Raw genomic sequence first — 21,130 nt, 5'->3', positions numbered from 1 at the left:
TGAGTTTTAATTAAAATTTTACCTTTAAATGGTAAAATTTTTAAGTACTGGATTTACTAGAAAATTTTGATGGGTTAAACCTTAAATTTAAGATTAAACTTACAGATATTTGTTTCATCTATAAGTTTAGAAATTTTTTCATTGTGATAAAAATATATATAACAAAATTTACCATTTAAACCATTTTTTTTAATTGAAGTATAGTCAGTTTACAGTGTGTCATTTTCTGGTGTACAGCATAATGTTTCAGTTATACGTATAAATACATAAATTCCTTTTCATACTGTTTTTCCCTATAGGTTACTACAAGATATTGAATATATTTCTCTGGGCTATACAGTGGAAACTTGTTTATCTATTTTATATATAGTACTTAGTATCTGTAAATCTCAAACTCCCACATTTTAACCATTTTTAAATGTACAGTTCATTGTCATAAAGTACATTTACAGTGTTATACAACCATCACAAGCACTCATTTTTCATTTTCATGTAGTTCAAAATATTTTTTATTTTCTCTTGAGAATTCTTTGACCCATGCGTTATTTAGAAGTATATCGTTTAATTTCCAAGAATTTTGGGCTTTTCCAGCTATCTTTCTGTTACTGATTTCGAATTTAATTCCACTGTGGTCTGAGAGCAGACATCATGTGATTTCTATTTTTTTTTAATTTGGTAAGGTGTGTTCTACGGCCCAAATGTAGTCTGTATGGTGAATGTTCCATGTGAGTCTGGGAAGAATGTATAATCTGCTGCTGTTGGATGAATAGTCTGTAAATGTCAGTTATATCCAGTTGATTGTTGGAACTGTTGAGTTCAGCTATATCCTTACCAGTTTTCTGCCTGTTGGATCTCTCCTTTTCCGAGAGCGGTATTAAAGTCTCCAACTATAGTAGTGGATTCTTCTATTTTTCCTTGCAGTTTTATCAGTTTTTGCCTCAAATGTTTTGCTACTCTGTTGTTAGGCACATACACCTTAAAGATTGGTTATGTCTTCTTGGACTATTGATCTCTTTATCATTAGATTATACCCCTCCATATCCAGGATAACTTTGCTTGCTCTGAAGTCTGCTCTGTCTTAAATTAGTATGACTACTCCTGCTTTCTTTTATTGGTGGTATCATGGTATATTTTTCTCCATCCCATTACTTTTAATCTGTATGTGTCCTTATATTTAAAATGGGTTTCTTGTAGACAGCATACAGTTGAGGCTTGTTTTTTAATCCACTCTGACAGTCTCTGTGTATTTAGACCATTGCCATTTAAAGTGATCATTGACATAGTTAGATTAATATTTCCTGGATTTGTTACTGTTTTCTGTTTGTTACTCTTGTTTCTATTTTTGCATTTTACATTTTTTCTGCGATTTGTGGTTATAACTGAGCACTTTACATGATTCCGTTTTCTCTCCTTTCTTAGCATATCATTTATATTTTTGTCCTTACATTTTTTCAGTCCCTGCCCTAGAGTTTGTGCTGTATGTTTACAACTAATCTAAGTCCACTTTCAAATAGCACTTCAGTGGTTCACTGCAAGTACCTTATAATAACAGAATATGCCTAATTCTTCCCTATATGGTTACCATCATTCATTTTATTCATACATAATCATATATACATAAACATATATAATCAAATACATTATTGCTGTTTATTATTTTGGACAAACTGTTAAGTGTTAGAATAAGAAAAATAAGTGATTTTTTTTTGGTTTTTTTTGGGGGGGGTGTTAATTAGGTTTAGGTTTCTGTATGTTTATTTTTAATGGAGATACTGGGGATTGAACCCAGGACCTTGTACATGCTAGGCACAGACTCTACCACTGAGCTATGCCCTCCCCCTAAGAAAAAAAAGTTTTGATTTTGCCTTCAGTTATTGATTCTCTAAAGCTCTTCCTTTCTATATGTAGATCTAAATTTCTAACCTATATCATTTTCCTTCTCTCTGAATTTCTCATTAAGGCAGGTCTACTGGCAACAAATTCCCTCATTTTTGTTTGTCTGACATGTCTTTATTCTCTTTTGAAGGATAGCTTCACACGGTAGAGAATTCTAGATGAGTGGTTTTTCTCTCAGCACCTTAAATATTTTACTCTTCTCTCTTCTTGCTTGCATGATTTCTGAGAGAAATTCAGTGTAATTCTTATTTTTGCTCCTCTTCCATAAATAAAATATTTTCTTTTTATCTCTAGCATTTCTTTTTTATTCTTTCTGAGAATGTCCATCTCTCTGCTTAAATTATCCATCTGTTCTTCGATATTGTCTGCTTTTTCCATTAGTGCCCTTAGCATATTATTCATAGTTACAATTCCCACATCCTTGTCATATCTGACTTTAGTTCTGATGCGTCATCATTCTCTCACACTTGTGCACGCTGAATTACGGTTCAGGTTTTCCTACTATGGCACTGGATCCTGCAGAAGTTTTTGCTCCTTTTAAGTTGTTGTTCTTCATATTTGCCTGTCTATCCGATTTGGGGGCAGCAGTTTTCCCTATTACCTCTCTTCTCTGATCTATGAAAAGTACTATAGTTGATTTTTAATTTGTTTAGCTTTTTACTTGTTAGGACAGAGTGGCAGCTTCTAGTCTCCTTACATGCCAGGCTGAAAACTGAAACTCTCAGAACTTTATCCTCCCAAACAGAAACTCTGTATCCTTTAATAATAACTCTTCATTACCCACCCCAGCACATCCCTGGTAGCCTCTAACTTACTTTCTTTCTCTTAGAGTTTTCCAGTTCCAGATACTTCGTATAAGTTGGAATCATACAGTATTTGTGCTTTTGTGTCTGTCTTATTTCACTTAATATAATGTTTTCAAGCTTCATTGATATTAAAGCATGTCAGAATTTCATTATTTTATGGCTGAATAATATTCCATAATATATAAATATATTTTGTTTATCCATTTATCTATTGATAGACACTGAGTTGTTTCTACTTTTTAGCTACTGTGAATAATGCTGCAGTGAACATTTTCATGCCAGTATTTATTTGAATCCGTATCTGCAGTTCTTTTAGGTATAGACCTATGAGTGGAATTGCTGGGTAATATGAAAATTATACGTTCAGCTTCCTGAGGAGCTGTCAAACTGTTTTCCACAGTGATTATACTATTTGACATTCCCACCAATGCAATGCACAGGAGTTCCAATTTTTCCACTTCCTTGTCAACACTTGTTCATTTCCATTAAAAAAATTTTTTTGGCTATCCTAATAGGTGCAGTTTTATTTTGTTGTGGCTTGCATTTCCCTAATGCCTAATGATGTGCATCTTTTCATGTGCTTATTGGCCACTGGCCATTTGTGTATCTTCTTTGGAGAAATGTCTATTCAGATCTTTTACCCATTTTTTAATCAACTTGTTTGTAATTTTCTAGTTGCGTGGTTGGAGTTCTTTATATGTTCTAGATGTTAGTATACAGATGTTAAGACTGGCAAATATTTTCTCCCATTTTGCGGGTTGATAGTGTCTTTTGATGCATAAGTTTTAATTTTGATGGAGTCCAATTTATCCATGTTTTTTTTGTTGTTTCTGTTTCTGGTATCAGTTCAAGAAATCACTGCCAAATCTAATGTTGTGAACATTTTCCCATATACTTTATTCTAAGAGTTTTATAGTTTTAGCTTTTATATTTAGGTTTTGGATCCATTTTTTAGTTAATTTTTGTGTACAGTATGAGATAAAAGTTGGCTCTATATTTTGCATGTGGCTGTCCATTTGTCCCACCACCACTTTGTTTAAAAGACTACACATTTCTTCATTGAGTGATCTTGGCACTCTTGTCAAAACTCAGTTGGTCATCTATGCAAGGCTATATTTCTGGGTTCTCTATTCTGTTCCGTTGATCTGAATATCTATCTTTTTGCTTTAATTAATTAGTTTAATTACTGTAGCTTTGTAGTAAGTTTTGAATTCAAGTAATGTGAGTCCTACAACTTTGTTTTTCTTTTTCAAGATTGTTTTTACTATTCAAGATCTCTAGAATCCATATGAATTTTAGGATAGGTTTTTCTATTTCTGCAAAATCTTTGTTGGGATTTTGATAGATTGCACTGAACCTTTGGATCCCTTTGGGGTAATATTGTCATCTTAATAATAAGCCTTACAGCCCATGAACATAGGATATCGTTTCATTTACTCATGTAGTCTTTCATTTCTTTCAGTGATATTTTGTACTTTTTGGTATACATGTCTTTCTTCTCTTTAGTCAAATTTATCACTAAGTATTTTATTCTTTTTGATATAATTGTAAATGGAATTATTTTTGTAACTTCCTTTTTCAATTGTTCATTATTAGAAATGCAGCTGATTTTTGTGTGTTAATTTTTTATTGTGCAACTTTGATGAATTTGTGTATTGCCTCTGATATGTTTTGTTGTGGAATCAAGGTTTTCTACATTTAAGATCATGTCTTTCCAATGTTGCTGTGGAGACACAAGAGCTTGGAGCTTCCCTGGTCCACCATTTTGCTGACATAACAATGTGGAAAAAAATTGGGGTTTTTTTCCCCCAAGCTAATTAATCTAAATACAAAATTATTTGGCAGTTTACCAAGTGGAATAGTATTAGTATTTTTTTCCCAATTACTTTGCAATTATTTAGTATTATTTTTCGAATTATTCAAGAAAGAATGTAGGTAATTATGTGGCATGATATTCCAGCTGTTTAGTATCGAGATGCCAGAAGTATTATAACTTTAAAAAATGAAAGCATATGTTTATAATTTTAAAATAATTAATCAAGCATGTGTACTATTTTAGTAGTTAACAAAATTATACTTGTTTTAGTGAAGAAAATTACCCTGGCCAGGTAGGCTTTTTCACTTAAATAAAGCAAGTTAAAGGATTTATTTGTTTGTTGTAGTGAGAAAATTTCAAAATGTCACTTTCTTCACATGTATAGTACCTACCATATAAAAATGCAACCTATCAAAACTGTAAACAGTAAATAATAATGTGGTATCATTTTGGAAGGTATAGTTCTCTTATCTTCTCAAGTAGTAATTTAAGTTAGTTTAGTAGAGTCTATGATACCAAGGTTGGGAATAAAGTGAAGCAACATTTCACTTAATTCAATAAAAAGGAAAAACTTACCTAGGAATAAAGTGAAGCAACATTTCACTTAATTCAATAAAAAGGAAAAACTTAACCTAGTCTCATAATTCAATATAAATTATTCTAAACCTTTTCATAGAAATGAAAAAAGTTAACATTTATTTCTCTATATACTGAGTTTTCCTTTTCCCTATTCTCTATGACCCTTGCCCTTAATCTGTTCTTCAGAGTCCTAGTATGTAAGATTTTTCTAAGAAACAGAAACAGCTTATATTTTAGCTCTATTATAATATCAGTTTCTTTTTAATAAAAGGTTAAATGTTTAAAGTTAATCATAGACACCAGTTTGAGTTCTCCTTAATAAAAAAATCACTTTCTGTATTGGTATTTTTTCTCCTGAATTTAATAAATTCCACATTAGTGGTAATAAGTTGAGGCCTAGAACATGTGTCCTATTGCAAATGAACAATTGGATATCATTATGTTGTCCCCCTTTCCTTTGTACATATATCTTTAGGTGTGTTAATCCATTCAGTAGACACATTAATGAGCACCGGTTGAAGTGTAATATTGAAGGAAGTAAGGCTCGTTGACCTCAGCATGGAGTTTAATACCTCTAATTAAATTAGATAGTCGACAGTCAGTATAAAGAAATAGCCATGCCTCTGGCAAAGCAGAATTATTTATGACTCTTGTTCTTTGTTTTAAACTTGATAGGAGAAAATCATTTATACCTATTTTATAGAAACTAATTTTAGTTTTCACTTTTTGTTAAAAATATCACATGGTGATTTCGTAAATTATTTTTAAGCATTTTAGTTTCTCAGAATGAGGTAAATATTCTTGAACCTTTTTAAGTGAAGCATTTTATTTCTCATGAAGAGAAGCTTTTTCAAGGCTCATGATGATAGCAATAGAATTTTTACCACATAGACTATATGTTTTTAACAAATTAACCAAACATTCAGTCTAACAAAGTAGTCTCTCTAGAAGTATTATATTGCCTTATCAGAAGTCCTGATGTAAACCCAGTCCAAGCCATCTGTTCTATAAATTATCTCTACCTGAGGAAGACTGACGGAAAATGGTTAAAAATAATTTCCACTTAACTGAGTTTATTCACCCCTAAAAATCAAAAGTGCTGCAAGCATTGGTGTAAAGTGTTCACAGGAGCTTGTCTCATTTCCTCTATCTCCTTGTTCTAGCCACTTGCTGATACTCTCTGCTTCGTAGGTAGCTGAATCATCTTTTTAGGAGTTTGATGAAGATCAGGTTGAGATAATTGTAACCTACTTAGTTGGACTCTCTAGCCTATCTTTCATTTCCTGGACCCCCCTAAAAGAGGGGAAAGAAGCACTTCATTTAAGTCAGTTCCCTCTGAAATACTGTTAGTGTAATGGACAGCAGTTTGTTTGCTGTTTTGAAATTTGATCACGATAGTTTCACAAGTAAATGAGCTTTATAGAACTGCTTGTCTAATTTTAACTTTAGATCTGTTTTTCTTTATTTTATCTAGAAATGCAATTAAAATATACTTCACTTTCCAAAGAACCACATGCTAAATAAAGTCTGGAAAATGAATTAAAAACAAATTTAAGGAATAGTGAATTTTTTTAATTGTTTTAGTAAAAGTGTAGTTAATATAATAGTTAATAAATGCTATGGAATTATACTTACGGTTTTAGTCCCAGATATAGCCACATACATAAAATAATTCTATTTTAATATCATAGAGTCTACTCTTAACCCCAGTTCCTATAAATATACTCCTGATGACAAGAACAGAAGATTAAAAAACCAGGAAATATAAATGGTTTAGAGTAAAATTATCTCACCTCTGTGAATGGTTTAATTTGGATAGTATAGCAGTGGCTTCTCATTGCATGTAGAATAAAATTCTGATTCTTCACTGTGGCCTTCAGTGCCCTACAAGATTTGACCACTTGCCTGCCTACCTCTCTGATCTCATCTCCTGTCACTTTCCTTTTTATTTACCACAATCTGGCCTCACTGGCTGTCATTCTAACCTGCCAACATATCAAGCCCATTCCCATCGCAGGAGCTGTACACTTACTATTTTTTCCATTTGAAATGCTCTTTAACCACATCATTAGGCTTTGTCATCCTCATTGTTCTATTTCTTAAACACACGTGACAGTTCCTAGAGAGATCTTTCCAGACCATTATGGCTAAAAAAGTTCTCTCTACCCAGTAACACTATTACATTACCCTACTTTATATTTTTATAGCACTTCATCATCAAAATGGCATATTTAAATTAAGCCATAATTGCAGGTAATTCTGTTTTTATGCTGTGCTCTATGTATTGATAGAAAAACTTGCCAAATAAATACTGTGATATTGTATTTTAATAGCATATTTATTGAATGCCCACTCTGCTAAGGTATTGTATACTAAATGCTGTGCCCGTTGCTTCAAGAAACTTTTCCTAATTACTAAAAATGAATGATCCAGACAGTAAATTATGAAAATATGTTTTTTTACATGATTGGGGACTGTATAATAGTGTATATTTTGCTACATATGAGTGTCTGGAAAATGTGGGGAAAGAATGAGGGCTTGGGTAGTGAGAATTACACAGTTTCAATTTCTACATGTATACCACTATCTCCTGAAGTAACCTCCTAACCTAATTAAACTTCTCTACATTCTTCCAAGTGCCATTATAGATCAATTGCCTTTGTTACTTGCATTCAGAGAAGTATATTTAGAGCATTGACCATTAATTATTCATTTATTGCTTAGTTGTTTACTCTGTCTCCTCCACTGGACTTCAAGCTTTGTGGAGAGCAGAAAGTATGTCTGTTTTTCCTCACTGCTGTATCTTCAATAGCTAGCACAGTGCATTTAGTCATTTCTCAATATTTGCTAATGTTTGAAAGATGGCAGATAAGAAAGAGAAAGAGGAGGGGGGAGAAGGGCTTTTTAGAACCCAGGAACTAGTCCAGGTGTGTAGGATGACTAGCATCTGACGTAGAGCAACAGTAGAGGAAATAGGAAGGAAAGTACAAAAAAAGGAGTATAGTAACTTTTATTTTAATTGAAGAGCTTGTTAGAGATACCATAAGGAAAACAAAAATTGAAGACTTTCAGATTTTGACCTTGAGTGATTATAACTAGTTGTTAGGTGCTTTTAACAGAAATGAAGATGTAGGGGATAAGCTGATTTTGTGAAACAGAGGATATAGTTACATTATATGAATTCTTGTCTCCAGCTCCAAATGAATGATTTTTCACTGGAGAAATCTAAAATCTCCACTTATGATAATGGAAAACAAGAACACTGCCATAAGATAGGCAAACATCTGATTTTCACAAAAGGACACGGAACAGGCCACCAACTACAAAAACTACTAACATTCATGAACTCCATGTCAGTGCCTGGCAAAATGGGATTATTAAACAGATGGTTTGTGAGCACTTAGGTAATGAAGTAGTGATCACTAGGAGCCACCATGAGTTCACCATAACAAATCACATCAAAGTAACTTAATTTGTTTTAATAGGATTACTAGATCAGGGAACACCATAGATAATATAAAGCATTTAACTAAGTCATTTTTTGTGGACAAGTTGAAGAAATGGGGTCTTAATAATAGTTCAGTAAGTATGTTCATGACTGGTTGTATAATTATATCTGGAGATATAAATTAATTATTTAATGAGAGGCAATATAGGGAGGTAGGTAGAGTATGGTTTCTGAAACTAGCCTGCTTTGCCACTTACTAGTTACATGACCTTAGGCAAGTTACTTTATCTCTTTAAGGTTCAACTCCTCACCTATAAAAATAAGGTCAATAATAATTATATTTACCTTATAGCTTGTTGTGAAATTAAATAAATTATTACAAAGCACTTAGAATAGTAAGCACTTAATAAATGTTGGATATTTATTTAACCAGGAAGGACATCTGTAATGACTTTCTCTAAGGCTGTTACCTGAACCTGTCCCATTTGACATTTTGACCCAAAATCTGAATAAAGATGCTAGAATTTGAATGTAAGGATAACCCAAATCTGGGAAAGAGAGAGCCAGTGTACTGAATAGCAGAATCATGCTAACAAAAGACCTTGATAGACTTAAAGGTAATCTGAACCTGGTATGATAAAGTTTTATAAGAATACATAGAAATCCTCTCTAATTCTAGCAGTCAATTCTGTCTGCTTAAAAGAACTTCATAAGAAAAAGTTTTCAGGGTTTGAACTGACTACAACTTCCATTTAAGCCAGTGTTGTAAAAATGCAGAAAATAGTTGAACAGAACAAAGGAAGTAGTTCCACTATGGGCTGGTTGTATAAGAGCATCTACTGATACTGTATTATATTCCAGACACTACAATTTAATGGAAGCATTAATAAACTGAGGTAATAATCCAGGATAATGAATAGGTTTGTAAACTATAAAGGGAACACTTTTAACCTGGAATAGAAAAGTTGAGATATATATTAGACCAATCTTCAAACACCTGAAAAGATAATATATGAAATATACATTGGGTTTACTTGCTAAGTTTTATTGTAGAAGAACTAGCTTCAGGAAGACAGATTTTAGCTTAGTATAAAGAAGATTCTGATGATTGTAGCTCTTTTAGAATGAATGGGCTGATTTGTGAATTTTAAGCTTCCCAGCTCTGGAAATTTCAAGCAGAGGCAGGATTACTTGCCAGGGATATTACAGTGGGAGTTCCTGTATTGTGTGGGAAATTAGAGCTTTAAAGTCTCTTCCAGTGCTAATATTCTATAGTGTATCGAGGACTTCAGTTTTATACATGTTGAATTTCATTTAACTGCTTTATCTTCATAAATTGATAATGAAAATCTGCAGCTCATTGTATATAACTTGAGTACCAAAATGACTTCAGTAGCAGTTGAAGTGAATTTGGAAGAGTAGTTTGGTTGCCAGTCATTTGAATAGACCTGTCCCATGTACAGAAGTCTTACACTCTTATTTTAGAAGTGATTGGCATCTGGGTACAAAAACATGTAGGTAGGAACTCCTTTGAGAGTTTTTAGAATCTAGAAAAACCTGCTGAGTATACAATAGGACACAATCTTTTAAGTCTATAAGAGATAAGGAATAGATAAAATAAACAAAATACTATATAAAGTATTTATCAAATGTCAAACACACTTCTGAAATTTTTATTAACTATTAACCACTGAAAATTCATATTTTCAGTAGTCTTTCAGAAGTTCTAAGATACTTTATTAGCAATTTCTCAATTTGTGTTTCATTATTATATAGCAGGTTTTAAAGACATAAAGATATAAAAACATGCCTCACCATAACAGCATAAAATAGTTACTTTTTTAGCATTTGGATATAAATGATAAGGGGTGTTCTTGAAGCTTTCCTAAAAATGATTGAACGTGTTTTAAATGACTATTATATGCATGATTCTGTGCCACAAGTATCTTCATTACAACATCTTGGTGAAAATACAGTATTCTTTTCCATTAAACTTCCATATCAGACTTTCAATACTCTGTGGTAGATATTTGAAGACAAGCTTTCTTTATAAAATAAAACTACAGTTGCCCTTTTCTCTCATTTCTTTAGATAAGTGGGCACTAGAAATTACAGATAGCTTTGGCAAGAGTTCAAGGGTTAATGTAGCAGATAAATAAAAGGAATTTTCTGTAAATTGAGACCTGCATTATTTCAGTTGTCTTGTCTTTCCTAACCTAACTCATTTAATTTTAAAAAGTAAATACTTAAATTCTTCCTGACAGTGTGCTCAGCTTTTACTATCGTTTATTACTTCAATTATACTAGCTATCACTTAGAACAATCTGCCATTTGGAAATCTCAGTATAGCCTGGAGCTTAGTATTAGATCTGGCTGCTATTGTAACATGTACAGCATATGACATTAATGTATCAAAATTAGATTGGATCATCCCTCCTGGTTAAATTTATTTCACATTTCTTTTGTATTCAGTTAACATAAACCTATTAGGGAAGCTGACACATGGGGATGGCTGTATAGGAAGGATATTTTTAAAGTATTTTGATTAAAAAATGAAATTATAGAGCCATGGCTTTTCTGAGTTGTGTAATCTTTTTTGGTTTTTAGAAATGTCACAAAGCCCATGTCCTGCATTTATGTCATTCAAGGTGTGTGTGTGTGTGTGTTGAAAATAATGAGAATTAAAACTTAAACAGTGTTTTGATGCTTGAGGTCTATCATAATGTATTTAGAGCAATAAGCATGTTTATGGTTTTCAAAAAGAAAAAAAGAATTACTTAATCCACTTAAATCTGAAAAAAGCCTTCCTTAAAAGAAAATAAAAATCTTTAAACTGTATTTCTAAAATGATAGATTCTGGTCTGTAGATTTAGCTGGACAACGTCTTTAGAATAATAGCTGCCACTGTCTTATAATCTATCAAAGAAGGGAGGGCATTTCTTGCTTAGGAATATAAATTTTAAAGTTCAGGGATTTACCTCATATTCTTAAATACTTAATGACATTCATAGTGATTAGAATTTTTTCTAGACTGGTGTTGGAGACTTTTAAGAACCATTGGAACATCAGTTCTTGGCTCTTTTTTTTTTTTAAAGTACATAGTCCTATTTGATAGACTTTCTTGTCAGAAAAATAACACAGATGAAATTTTCAAATATTACTGATGCAGATTAAGAACTCCAGGGTTAAACAGTAACAGAAGAGAGCATTTCATTAATTGACTTAATTCCGTTCTTTGTTTAAATCACGTATTTAATTCTTTTCCTGCCCTGTGGTCATTAAGCCAAAATAAATTGCATATTTCAAAAATAGAACTTGCCAAAATCTTAGCCCATAATAAAAATACTGATGACATCCTAATTTTCTCTTCCAAACTTCCCTGCATACAATATGTCTAGTTATCTGAACGTAATAGAAAAACCCACGTGAGATAGGTATCCAAAAAAATGGATTCAGATGTTTGCAGTAGCAGAATCAATACATATACTAAGATAATCAAAATTATATATTAAAATACATGTTTATGCAATAATCTCTGTGAAGAAAACTTAAGACTGATGGGTATTAAGTTCATTTTTCTTAATAGTTCATTAGATATCCAACTTTTGGATACTTTGCTTTTTTATAATTGTAATCATCATGTTAACTTTAATTGCCAAAAACACCTTTGTAAGCACTACAGATATTTGAGTAACACCTAGAGGGAGTCTAACTAATCTCAGGAAATCTGGGTAGAAGAATTTCATAGGCAGAGTCTCATAGGCAAAGAAAACCTGGAAATAAATTTGTTAAACTAAATATAATCAACTTTCTCTTACTCAGTAGGTGATGACCCAATTTATGAGTTTTTTTACTTCTCTTCCTAATGCCTCTGTTAGACTATTTCGCTACTCGTTAGCACTTACAGAGTGTGGTCAGAAAAAAAGAACAATCTTAAATTAATCATTTCTTAAAAATACTCTTAAAAACAATCTTTGGTAATGGAGAATTGATGCAGTTGCTGGTAAGAAAAGTATTTGGGCTGTGAATTTTTTTAATCTAATTTCTCTGTTGCACATTGACTATAGACGGTTGAAAATTATCTAGTCTTATGCAGTGTCTCCTAATGTTTTTTTTGAGTGTGTTTTGTGTTGTGAAAAATGATCAAATGAAGCTTTAAAAATATTTTTAATTTCTTTACCTTTTAATCTTTTTATAGTATGTTGTCAGTAGTTTTATGACTGTACTCAAGAGGGCTTTTCTAAAGCACTATGAACTTTTTTCTTGGTTTTCCAGTTGAGACATTTAGGAAATGATGAAGTACACATTGTTTGGTCAGAGCATACAAGAGACTACAGAAGAGGAATTATTCCTACAGAATTTGGTGATGTCCTTATAGTAATATATCCAATGAAAAATCACATGTTCAGTATCCAGATAATGAAAAAGCCAGAGGTAAGAACTCCTTATCTTACATTTTAATAATATATTTCAAATTCTGTACAGCTTTGTGAGTTTCTTTCCTTCTTTCAGAAGGATTAGGTTAGCCATCAAGTTATGAAAATGAAAGGGGAGGTGAGGCACAGACTGTAGCTCTATGAATCGTCTGAGTCTAGTTTAGAAGGAGCTAAAGCAGGAAAAATAGAAAGAAACTGTACTGAAATATGAGAAAACCAGGTAGTGCCAGAGTGGAAGATCCTTTACATTAAGCTCACAAAAAAGACTTAAGACTTACCTTTTATTAAGAGGATGAATACAGTTTTCTAAAAGACGCAGTAAGAAGTAATCACTCCCTTTAGAACAGGAACGCATGATACCTGTATTTTTAGTTGATACATCTGGTTAAGATTACATGATTTTTTAGTTATGTTACATAATAAATGAGAATTCTACAAAGTAAAAAAAAAAAAGCCAAGTAGTTCTAGATGGATGTCTTACACGATAGGGCTGAAAAATCTGCAGAAGTGTTTTCTTCTAGAACAGTTAAAGTTTGGTAGTATTTTGGGTCTGTCTGTCCGTCTTTTGAGTGCTTTTAGTTTATAGAAAACCTACTTTTTGACAGTTTATCTTGAATTTTTAGAGTTTCTTGAATTGGATTGTTTCCCATATATGAATTTAAGCTTATAGCCAGATTTTATTAGGATTCATCTAAAATAGAGGTCAGCAAACTACAGCCTACTTCATGTTGTTTTTGTAACAGCTTGCAAGCTAAGAATGTTTTATTACTTTTTTAATGGGTTTTTCTTTTTTAAAAAAAAATTTAAGAATATACAGCAGAGATAGTATGTGGCCACAAAGCCTGAAATATTTACTGAATTATCCACAGCTCATGTCTCTGCCTTCAGCTGCCATTTCTACCAGCCATATTCAAATAGAATGTTTTGAAACTGTCAGCCATCTGATAAAAATGACAGATTTTTTTCCTAGTAAACTATATAATAAAATAAAAAATATTTTATGTTCTGTGGTAAAATAATAAAAGCATATTAGACTGTGTAGTAAAGCTGGCATCACACAAAAATAATGAAAAACTAACTTGCTAACTGTAAAAATGTGCATCTTTTCTCTGTTTATTCAGTGGAGGAAAAGTAATTTATTTCCAGTGTTGGGTTTTTGTATATAATTGAGGCAACAAAAATTTGAGAATTGGCAGATAGTATAAATTATTTAGTCAATTACATGAAGCACATAATTCTTTTGAATGGAAGACCTGTAGTCCATTGGCATTTTTTGTTTATTTATTGTCCTAGTATGGACCCATCATGGAAAAGAATTGAATTTGAAAAAGTATTTCTACTAAAGGAAGAACTAAAGCAGAAGCGGAACCAGAAACCTTTTTGTATACAAACTGTTTTGATTGTTCTTATTTACAACTTTTCTCCAATTTGAGTATAAAATTATGTTCTGATTTCTCATTCAGGTTCCCTTCTTTGGCCCACTTTTTGATGGTGCTATTGTGAATGGAAAGGTTCTACCCATTATGGTTCGAGCAACAGCTATAAATGCAAGCCGTGCTCTGAAATCACTGATTCCATTGTATCAAAACTTGTATCCTTTTTAACAGTGTGTTTTCTGCTCTGTCTACTTTCTGAACTGCTACTTATGTGTTGTTAAGTGAGACCTTTGAGTTTCTGTTTATTGATACACTGATGATAGAGTTCCTCCCCAGTATTTAAGCAGTTACGATATTTGAATAATGCATTTTCTTTTATACACTTTTAATCAGTACTTATTTTTGATTAATTAATTAGCACTCCATTATATACTAGGCGTTCTGCTACTCTGGATGCAGAGATAATCGAAATAGTCATCGCAAAGTACTCAATCCGGTTGAGGAAATACACTGTTTTCAGTATATGTGTGGTAATAGAGTTGTGCAAAGATTGTTCTGGAAGTTTAATAACAAGGAGCATCTCAGCTGGAAGGGGTGGTGGTATCAAGAAACACTTCTGAGAAATGTAAATATTGAACCAGTCGTGAAGGATGAATAAGAGTTAATCAAGTAAATGAGATTAAGAAGAGCATTCCAAGCAGAGAGAACAACATAACCAGAGACATAGAAGTAGGAGAGGACAACATGGCTTCTGGAGTCAGAGTGCTTGGACTCAAATGCTGGCCACCACTTCTTTAACCATGTAGACTTGGGCAAGTTATTTAACCTCTCTCAGGCTCAATTTCCTTATCTATAAAATGAGAATGATAATAATATCTAGCCTGTAGTGGTATGAGAACTGACTGAGTCAATATGTATAAAAATCTTAGAACAGTGCCTGGGACGAACTATGCACACAATTTTAAATTTTAAATTGTTTGCTATTCCTTTCTAAAATGGATTTGTCTTTCCATATACATTTTATATGTGATTAAAAACATTTCGGTTATTTTTCATTCACATAATAAACTGCAGATGTTAAGCTTTACAGGGAGGGTTTTTTAAATATCCTATGTCCTTTACCATGTGAAATGGATTTATCATAAATCTGCTGCATACATTACTTCTCTAAGTGAAGATTGATTTATGCAATCTGATTCCTATGTATTTTGTCACATTCTGACACTGGAATGGAATTATAGGTGGATCATGCATGTTACATTGATTATAGTTAATGACACTTATATTCCATTTCTTACTTGTGGCAGTTGTATCTTCACTTTAAGTTGAAAACTCAGATTTGACATGGTCATTGTTTTTGAAATGTAAGGGTTCAACTTATTATTTCCTGTCTCTAGAAAGGTAGCTAATCTTATAAGTAATATCCAGATTATTAGCTATAAACTAACTTAATCCACATTGTCAGCTCTACTGAAGTTGACTTCTTTCTGACCTTTACCTCTTTACACTTCCCCTGATCCTGATAGTCATCTTGAAGTTAGTGTTCTCCACCATTTCTTTTTTTTTAATATATTTTTATTGAATTATAGTCAGTTTACAATGGTGTCAGTTTCTTTTTTAATATATTTTTATTGAATTATAGACAGTTTATAATGTCTCAGTTTCTGGTGTACAGCACAATATTTCAGTCATATAGGAACATACATATATTTGTTTTCATATTCTTTTTAACCATCAGTTACTATAAGATATTGAATATAGTTCCCTGGGCTATACAGTATAAACTTGTTGTTTATCTCTTTTATATATAGTAGTTAGTATCTGCAAATTTCTAACTCCCAGTTTATCCCTTCCCACTCCCTTCCCCCTGGTAACCATAAGTTTGTTTTCTATGTCTGTGAGCCTGTTTTCTATTTTGTAAATAAGTTTGTCTTTTTTTTTTTTTTAAGATTCCACATATACGTGATATATGGTATTTTTCTTTCTCTTTCTGGCTTACTTCACTTAGAATGACAATCTCCAGGGCCATCCATGTTGCTGCAAATGGCATTATTTTATTCTTTTTTATGGCTGAGTAGTATTCCATTGTATAAATATACCACAACTTCTTTATCCAGTCATCTGTTGATGGATATTTAGATTGTTTCCATGTCTTGGCTATTGTAAATAATGCTGCTGTGAACATTGGGGGTGCATGTATCTTTTTGAATTAAGGTTACCTCTGGACATATGCCCAGGAGTGGGATTGCTGGATCACATGGTAAGTCTACTTTTAGTCTTTTGTGGAATCTCCATACTGTTTTCCATAATGGCTACACCACACTACAGTCCCACCAACAGTGTAGGAGGGTTCTCTTTTCTCAACACCCTCTCCAGCATTTGTTTGTGGACTTTTGAATGATGGCCATTCTGACTGGTGTGAGGTGATACTTCATTAGTTTGGATTTGTATTTCTCTGATAATTAGCAATACTGAGCATTTTTTCATGTGTCTATTGGCTATTTGTAGGTCTTCATTGAAGAATTGCTTGTTTAGGTCTTCTGCCCATTTTTGGATTGGGTGGTTTGTTTTTTTCTTATTAAGTTGTTTGAGCTCATTATTTCTTCTAAGACACAGTTGAAAGAATGCCTTAAATCTTTCGGGAAAGTGGCGAGAGAGATTAGATTGTAATACAAAACTCTGTTTACCTCTTGTGTTTACAGGAACTCATTTTATTGAGCTAACAAAAACTATTTCTGGCCTGAGATACAAATAATATATAAGAAGCACACCTTACCCAGTAGTTAAAGTATGCCAATTAAAAGTTTGAGGATATGGCTTAATTTTCTATTTCCTATGGCTAAATTCATACTTTTGAGAACTTTTTTTCAGATTTGCAGAGGTATGATAGCTGGATTTGCAGTTAGAAAACATTGATTTTAACTAGAAGTCTACCTTGTGATCTTGGTCCAGTCACAGAATATCTAAACCTAACTTTCTTTATCTGTAAAAAAGGTGCTAATACACATCTTAGAATTGTTGTGAAGAATAAATGAGATAATGAATTTGGATGTGCCTAGTAAATGAAATAAGGTACATTATTTTGTGCCGTGATTAATTCTGTTATGTGTAAAAATTATAGTCAATATAAAACAACTTTACCCAACACCAAGGAATTGCCTAATTGGGTTTTTATGTTTGGTTGGTTGGTCAGTTAATTGATTGGATTGGATTTTCAGGCCTGCTTCATGAAGTTCTTAATAGTTAATCTTGCTGAGACGTTAATAGATACCACATTGGGGAAAATTCTAAGATGAAGAGAGAGAATTTCAGATGAAAACAGTAAACATGAACAGTTTGTTTACACAGCAAGTGTGAGCAATTTCTGTGAGCAAAACCACTTCTGGAACACTCAAAGTAAAAATAGTAAATCAGACAGATCAAACATTTTTCTTGACTTAGAAGCTTGAATTTAAAAGCTATATAGAAATTATTTTCCCATACTGTTTAGGTATATAGTAGAGATTCTCCTAGCCTTTGCTCATCTGAAGAACATGTAGTCATCTTTCACAGAGATTCACAAAGTTCTGTATTAATTCTAAATGTTGGGGGAAATGACTTCATATAGGTGGATTCCTTGATTTTTAAATGAAAGCTTATACAATAAATTACAACTAGGTGTTTTTAAGATACTGAAATACAAATGTTCTTTAATTTTAAATAACAAATACATATTTCACAAATATAATAAATTTTAAGTGCATGTTTTTGACAAATTCAGAAGGAATTTTTGACAATTCATTAAGGAAAAAATCATGCAGTCTAAAACAGACAGATAAAACAAGAGAAATTACAACAAAAATTGAGATAGAAGTAGGCTTTGAAAACCATCAGAGTTACTATTTTAATTCTCATAAGAGAAATGAAGGGGCAAAAGAATATGTAATAAACTCAATTATATTTGGATAATTATATTGCTGTTTCAGTTATTTTATGCCCAATAAAAGTACCCACTAAGATTCCACAGCATAAATTGTGCTATTTATGATCATTAAATACAGTTTAAATTTTACCTTAGGAACATCTTCTGTATCTGTGAATCTAATGTTGTTCACTAAATGAGGACAATATTGATTGTCATATGCTGCCCAAATCGATCATGCTGGCAGCCAGAATTACAGTAATCTGTCAGTATTGATGACTGTCTTTCAAGCTTTGAAACCTCTCCTTCACTTCACTTGTCATTTCTTGCATTACTTGTACATGAAAAGCATTTTCTTGCAACCTCTGACTTTGTCATCTAGGTGCTTTTTTTTTTTGTCCCAAGCTCAATTTGTTGGTTTGATCATGCAGTTAGAATTGAAATGCAACACTGAGGAGGAAGATTAGGCACATTCTGGGTAACCACTGGACCTGAGGGGTATTTCAGGTTGATCTTAGCCATCAATTTATTAGTTACCTGTTGAGAGAGAGAGAGTGTGTGCATGTGTTTTGGTGGGGTTTGGGGGCTTTTTGTTGTTTCTGGCTTTTTTGCAGTGGGAATAATTCCAAAGCATTAATTTCATGATCTTAGCTATCATGATTGTTCCTTAAATAAAAATTTTAAAGTTAGTTCTTTGTTTTGATCCTACAGACATTTTGACTATGTACAAATGTTAAGTGTGTAGCTATCATAAATGTACTGTTTCTGTTTCTTTTTTAGTGAGATTATACATAGAAATTTTCAGAAGTTACAGTATATAGTCATGGTGTGTTCAGGTTCTCAGAGAAACAGTCAGTAGGATGTGTGTACATACGTACGTATGCACATATATACATACGTACATACATACATGCATACATACATACATACGTAAAGATTGATTGATTGTAAAGAATTGGGTCACAGAATTGTGAGTACTGGCAAGTCCGAAATCTGAAGGAGTTCCTGGGTAGAGTTGATGCAGTCTGAGTCAGAAGGCATCTGGAGATAGAATTCCTTCTTTGGAGACCTCAGTCTTTTCTCTTAAGGCCTTCAACTGATTGGATGAGACCCACCCACATTATGGGGAATAGTCTGATTTACTTTTCTCCTGATTTATATGGTAATTACATATTAAAAAATACCTTCACAGCAACATCTAGGCTGGTGTTTGGCCAAAAATTGGGTACCATGGCCTAGCTAAATTGTCATAAAATTAACCATCTCCCTTGTCCTAATTTTAAATTTTTCTTATTAACCTTTCTTACTACAAAATATAACTTGAAAAAAGTATGTAAACCCCAAATATACTATATGATACTAAATGATAAATATAGTTAAACCACCACCAGGTCAAAAGATAGAACTGTACTGTTTGTCTTCTATCAAAAATATTTATTGATTACTTATATGATAATGGCAAAGATTTTGAGAGAGGCAAAGACAAATCAGATGGTAATCTCGTCTTCAATAAGCTTATAATTTAATAGGGGAGATAATTAATATATACATTAATAATTATAACACAAGATAAAATATGTCACATTAGGGTTATAAATAAAATGCTATGGGAGTTCCAGGGAATAGGTTATTACTTTGGAGTAAGAAAACCAGGGAAGAATGCATGGAAAATCTGGGCCTCAAAGGGTGAGATTTGAGTAAATGGACTGCAGTGTATCTGTTGTAATTCTTATAATTTATATTTTGAGGCTCATGTGTATAATACATATGTAATAATTCTGAAGTATATAATATGGGGGATGTTACAGAATTAAATATATCTTTAAAAAGACACTTTCTTCCTAGGCTTAATATTCTTTCCTACCAAACCAATATTATTTGATTTCTTCTAATCTGTTTAGATTTGACTTTTTCGTAAATGCCAGAATTGGGTTTCTGTTCAACTTTATCAGACAAATTACCAGAAGTCAATGATCATTCTTCAATTAGTCACAGTTTGTTATCCCTGCAGTTCTACTACTCAAATGTAAAGAACCTGTTGCAAAAGTATGAGAGCCAAAATGAAATGAAATGTAATTGATTGGCTCCACTAATGCAGTTTGCCATTCATTGTGAAGAACATTATAAAACCTCTTAGGGAGGCCCATCAATATTGCTGCCATTTCATGTTAGAAGAAAGTGAGTTTGTTGAGAAACTACATAATTTTATATCAGTACTGTCTTTTGTAGGTCATTTCCTCAGAAGATAACATTGACAAGTATAGACTATCCTTAATTGTAAATTAATTATATTTTAAAATGTAGAAGCTGACTGTTGGGAAATCAGCATGGGCTTCAGAGTCCAGAACCACTTATTAAGTGTGTCACTGTCTTTATGTTTAATTTTCACTTAATCTGTAAAAAGAGCCCCAAACTCAGGATTGTTGTAAGGATTAAACGAGATTATCCACATGAAGCACTAAGCATCCTGTCTGTAATGTAGCAAGAGCTCAGAAAATGGTGGCTGCCTGGTAGTTGATGCTGTTATCATTATTATCCTCTACATTGACACTAGAAATATGCTTCTGAAACACAAGTCTATGTTAAAAGACTTGTGATGGCTCTTGACTTATTGAAATTCTTATCTAAATTCTTGGGCTACCTGCAAGCAATTCTTGTTCACTTACCCTCCCAGCCTCATAGTTCTCACTGTACTTTTGTCAAACCTACATGTACTACTTCACAGCTCTGTTCCCCCATCCTTCATCTCAACTCCCACCACACCCGGGACACCTGGTATGTGTCCAGCTAAAACATATTATTTATCCTTCAATGCCCTTCTCCTCTTTTAGGCCCCTGGTTTTGCCCTAAGAATGCTTTTCTCTATTCTTTT

The 21,130-nt window shown here is 32.6% G+C and overlaps 1 protein-coding gene across 4 annotated transcripts in view; it reads left to right on the top strand.

Moving 5' to 3' along the window:
• The window catches only part of RALGAPA1 (Ral GTPase activating protein catalytic subunit alpha 1), a 212,859-nt gene that overhangs the window by 168,545 nt on the left and 23,184 nt on the right, over positions 1–21,130 (top strand). For all 4 annotated transcript variants that reach the window (XM_072962928.1, XM_031678941.2, XM_006212752.4 and 1 more), the window contains exons 37-38: positions 12,821–12,979; positions 14,445–14,572. In XM_072962928.1, coding sequence (XP_072819029.1) covers positions 12,821–12,979; positions 14,445–14,572 — 287 coding nt within the window. The remainder of the gene's footprint in view (positions 1–12,820; positions 12,980–14,444; positions 14,573–21,130) is intronic.

The sequence above is a fragment of the Vicugna pacos genome, chromosome 6 (genome assembly GCF_048564905.1).
Source record: "Vicugna pacos chromosome 6, VicPac4, whole genome shotgun sequence".
NCBI lineage: Eukaryota > Metazoa > Chordata > Mammalia > Artiodactyla > Camelidae > Vicugna > Vicugna pacos.
The sequence above is the reverse complement of the archived record's forward strand: the minus strand, read 5'-3'. Positions and strand labels throughout refer to the sequence as shown.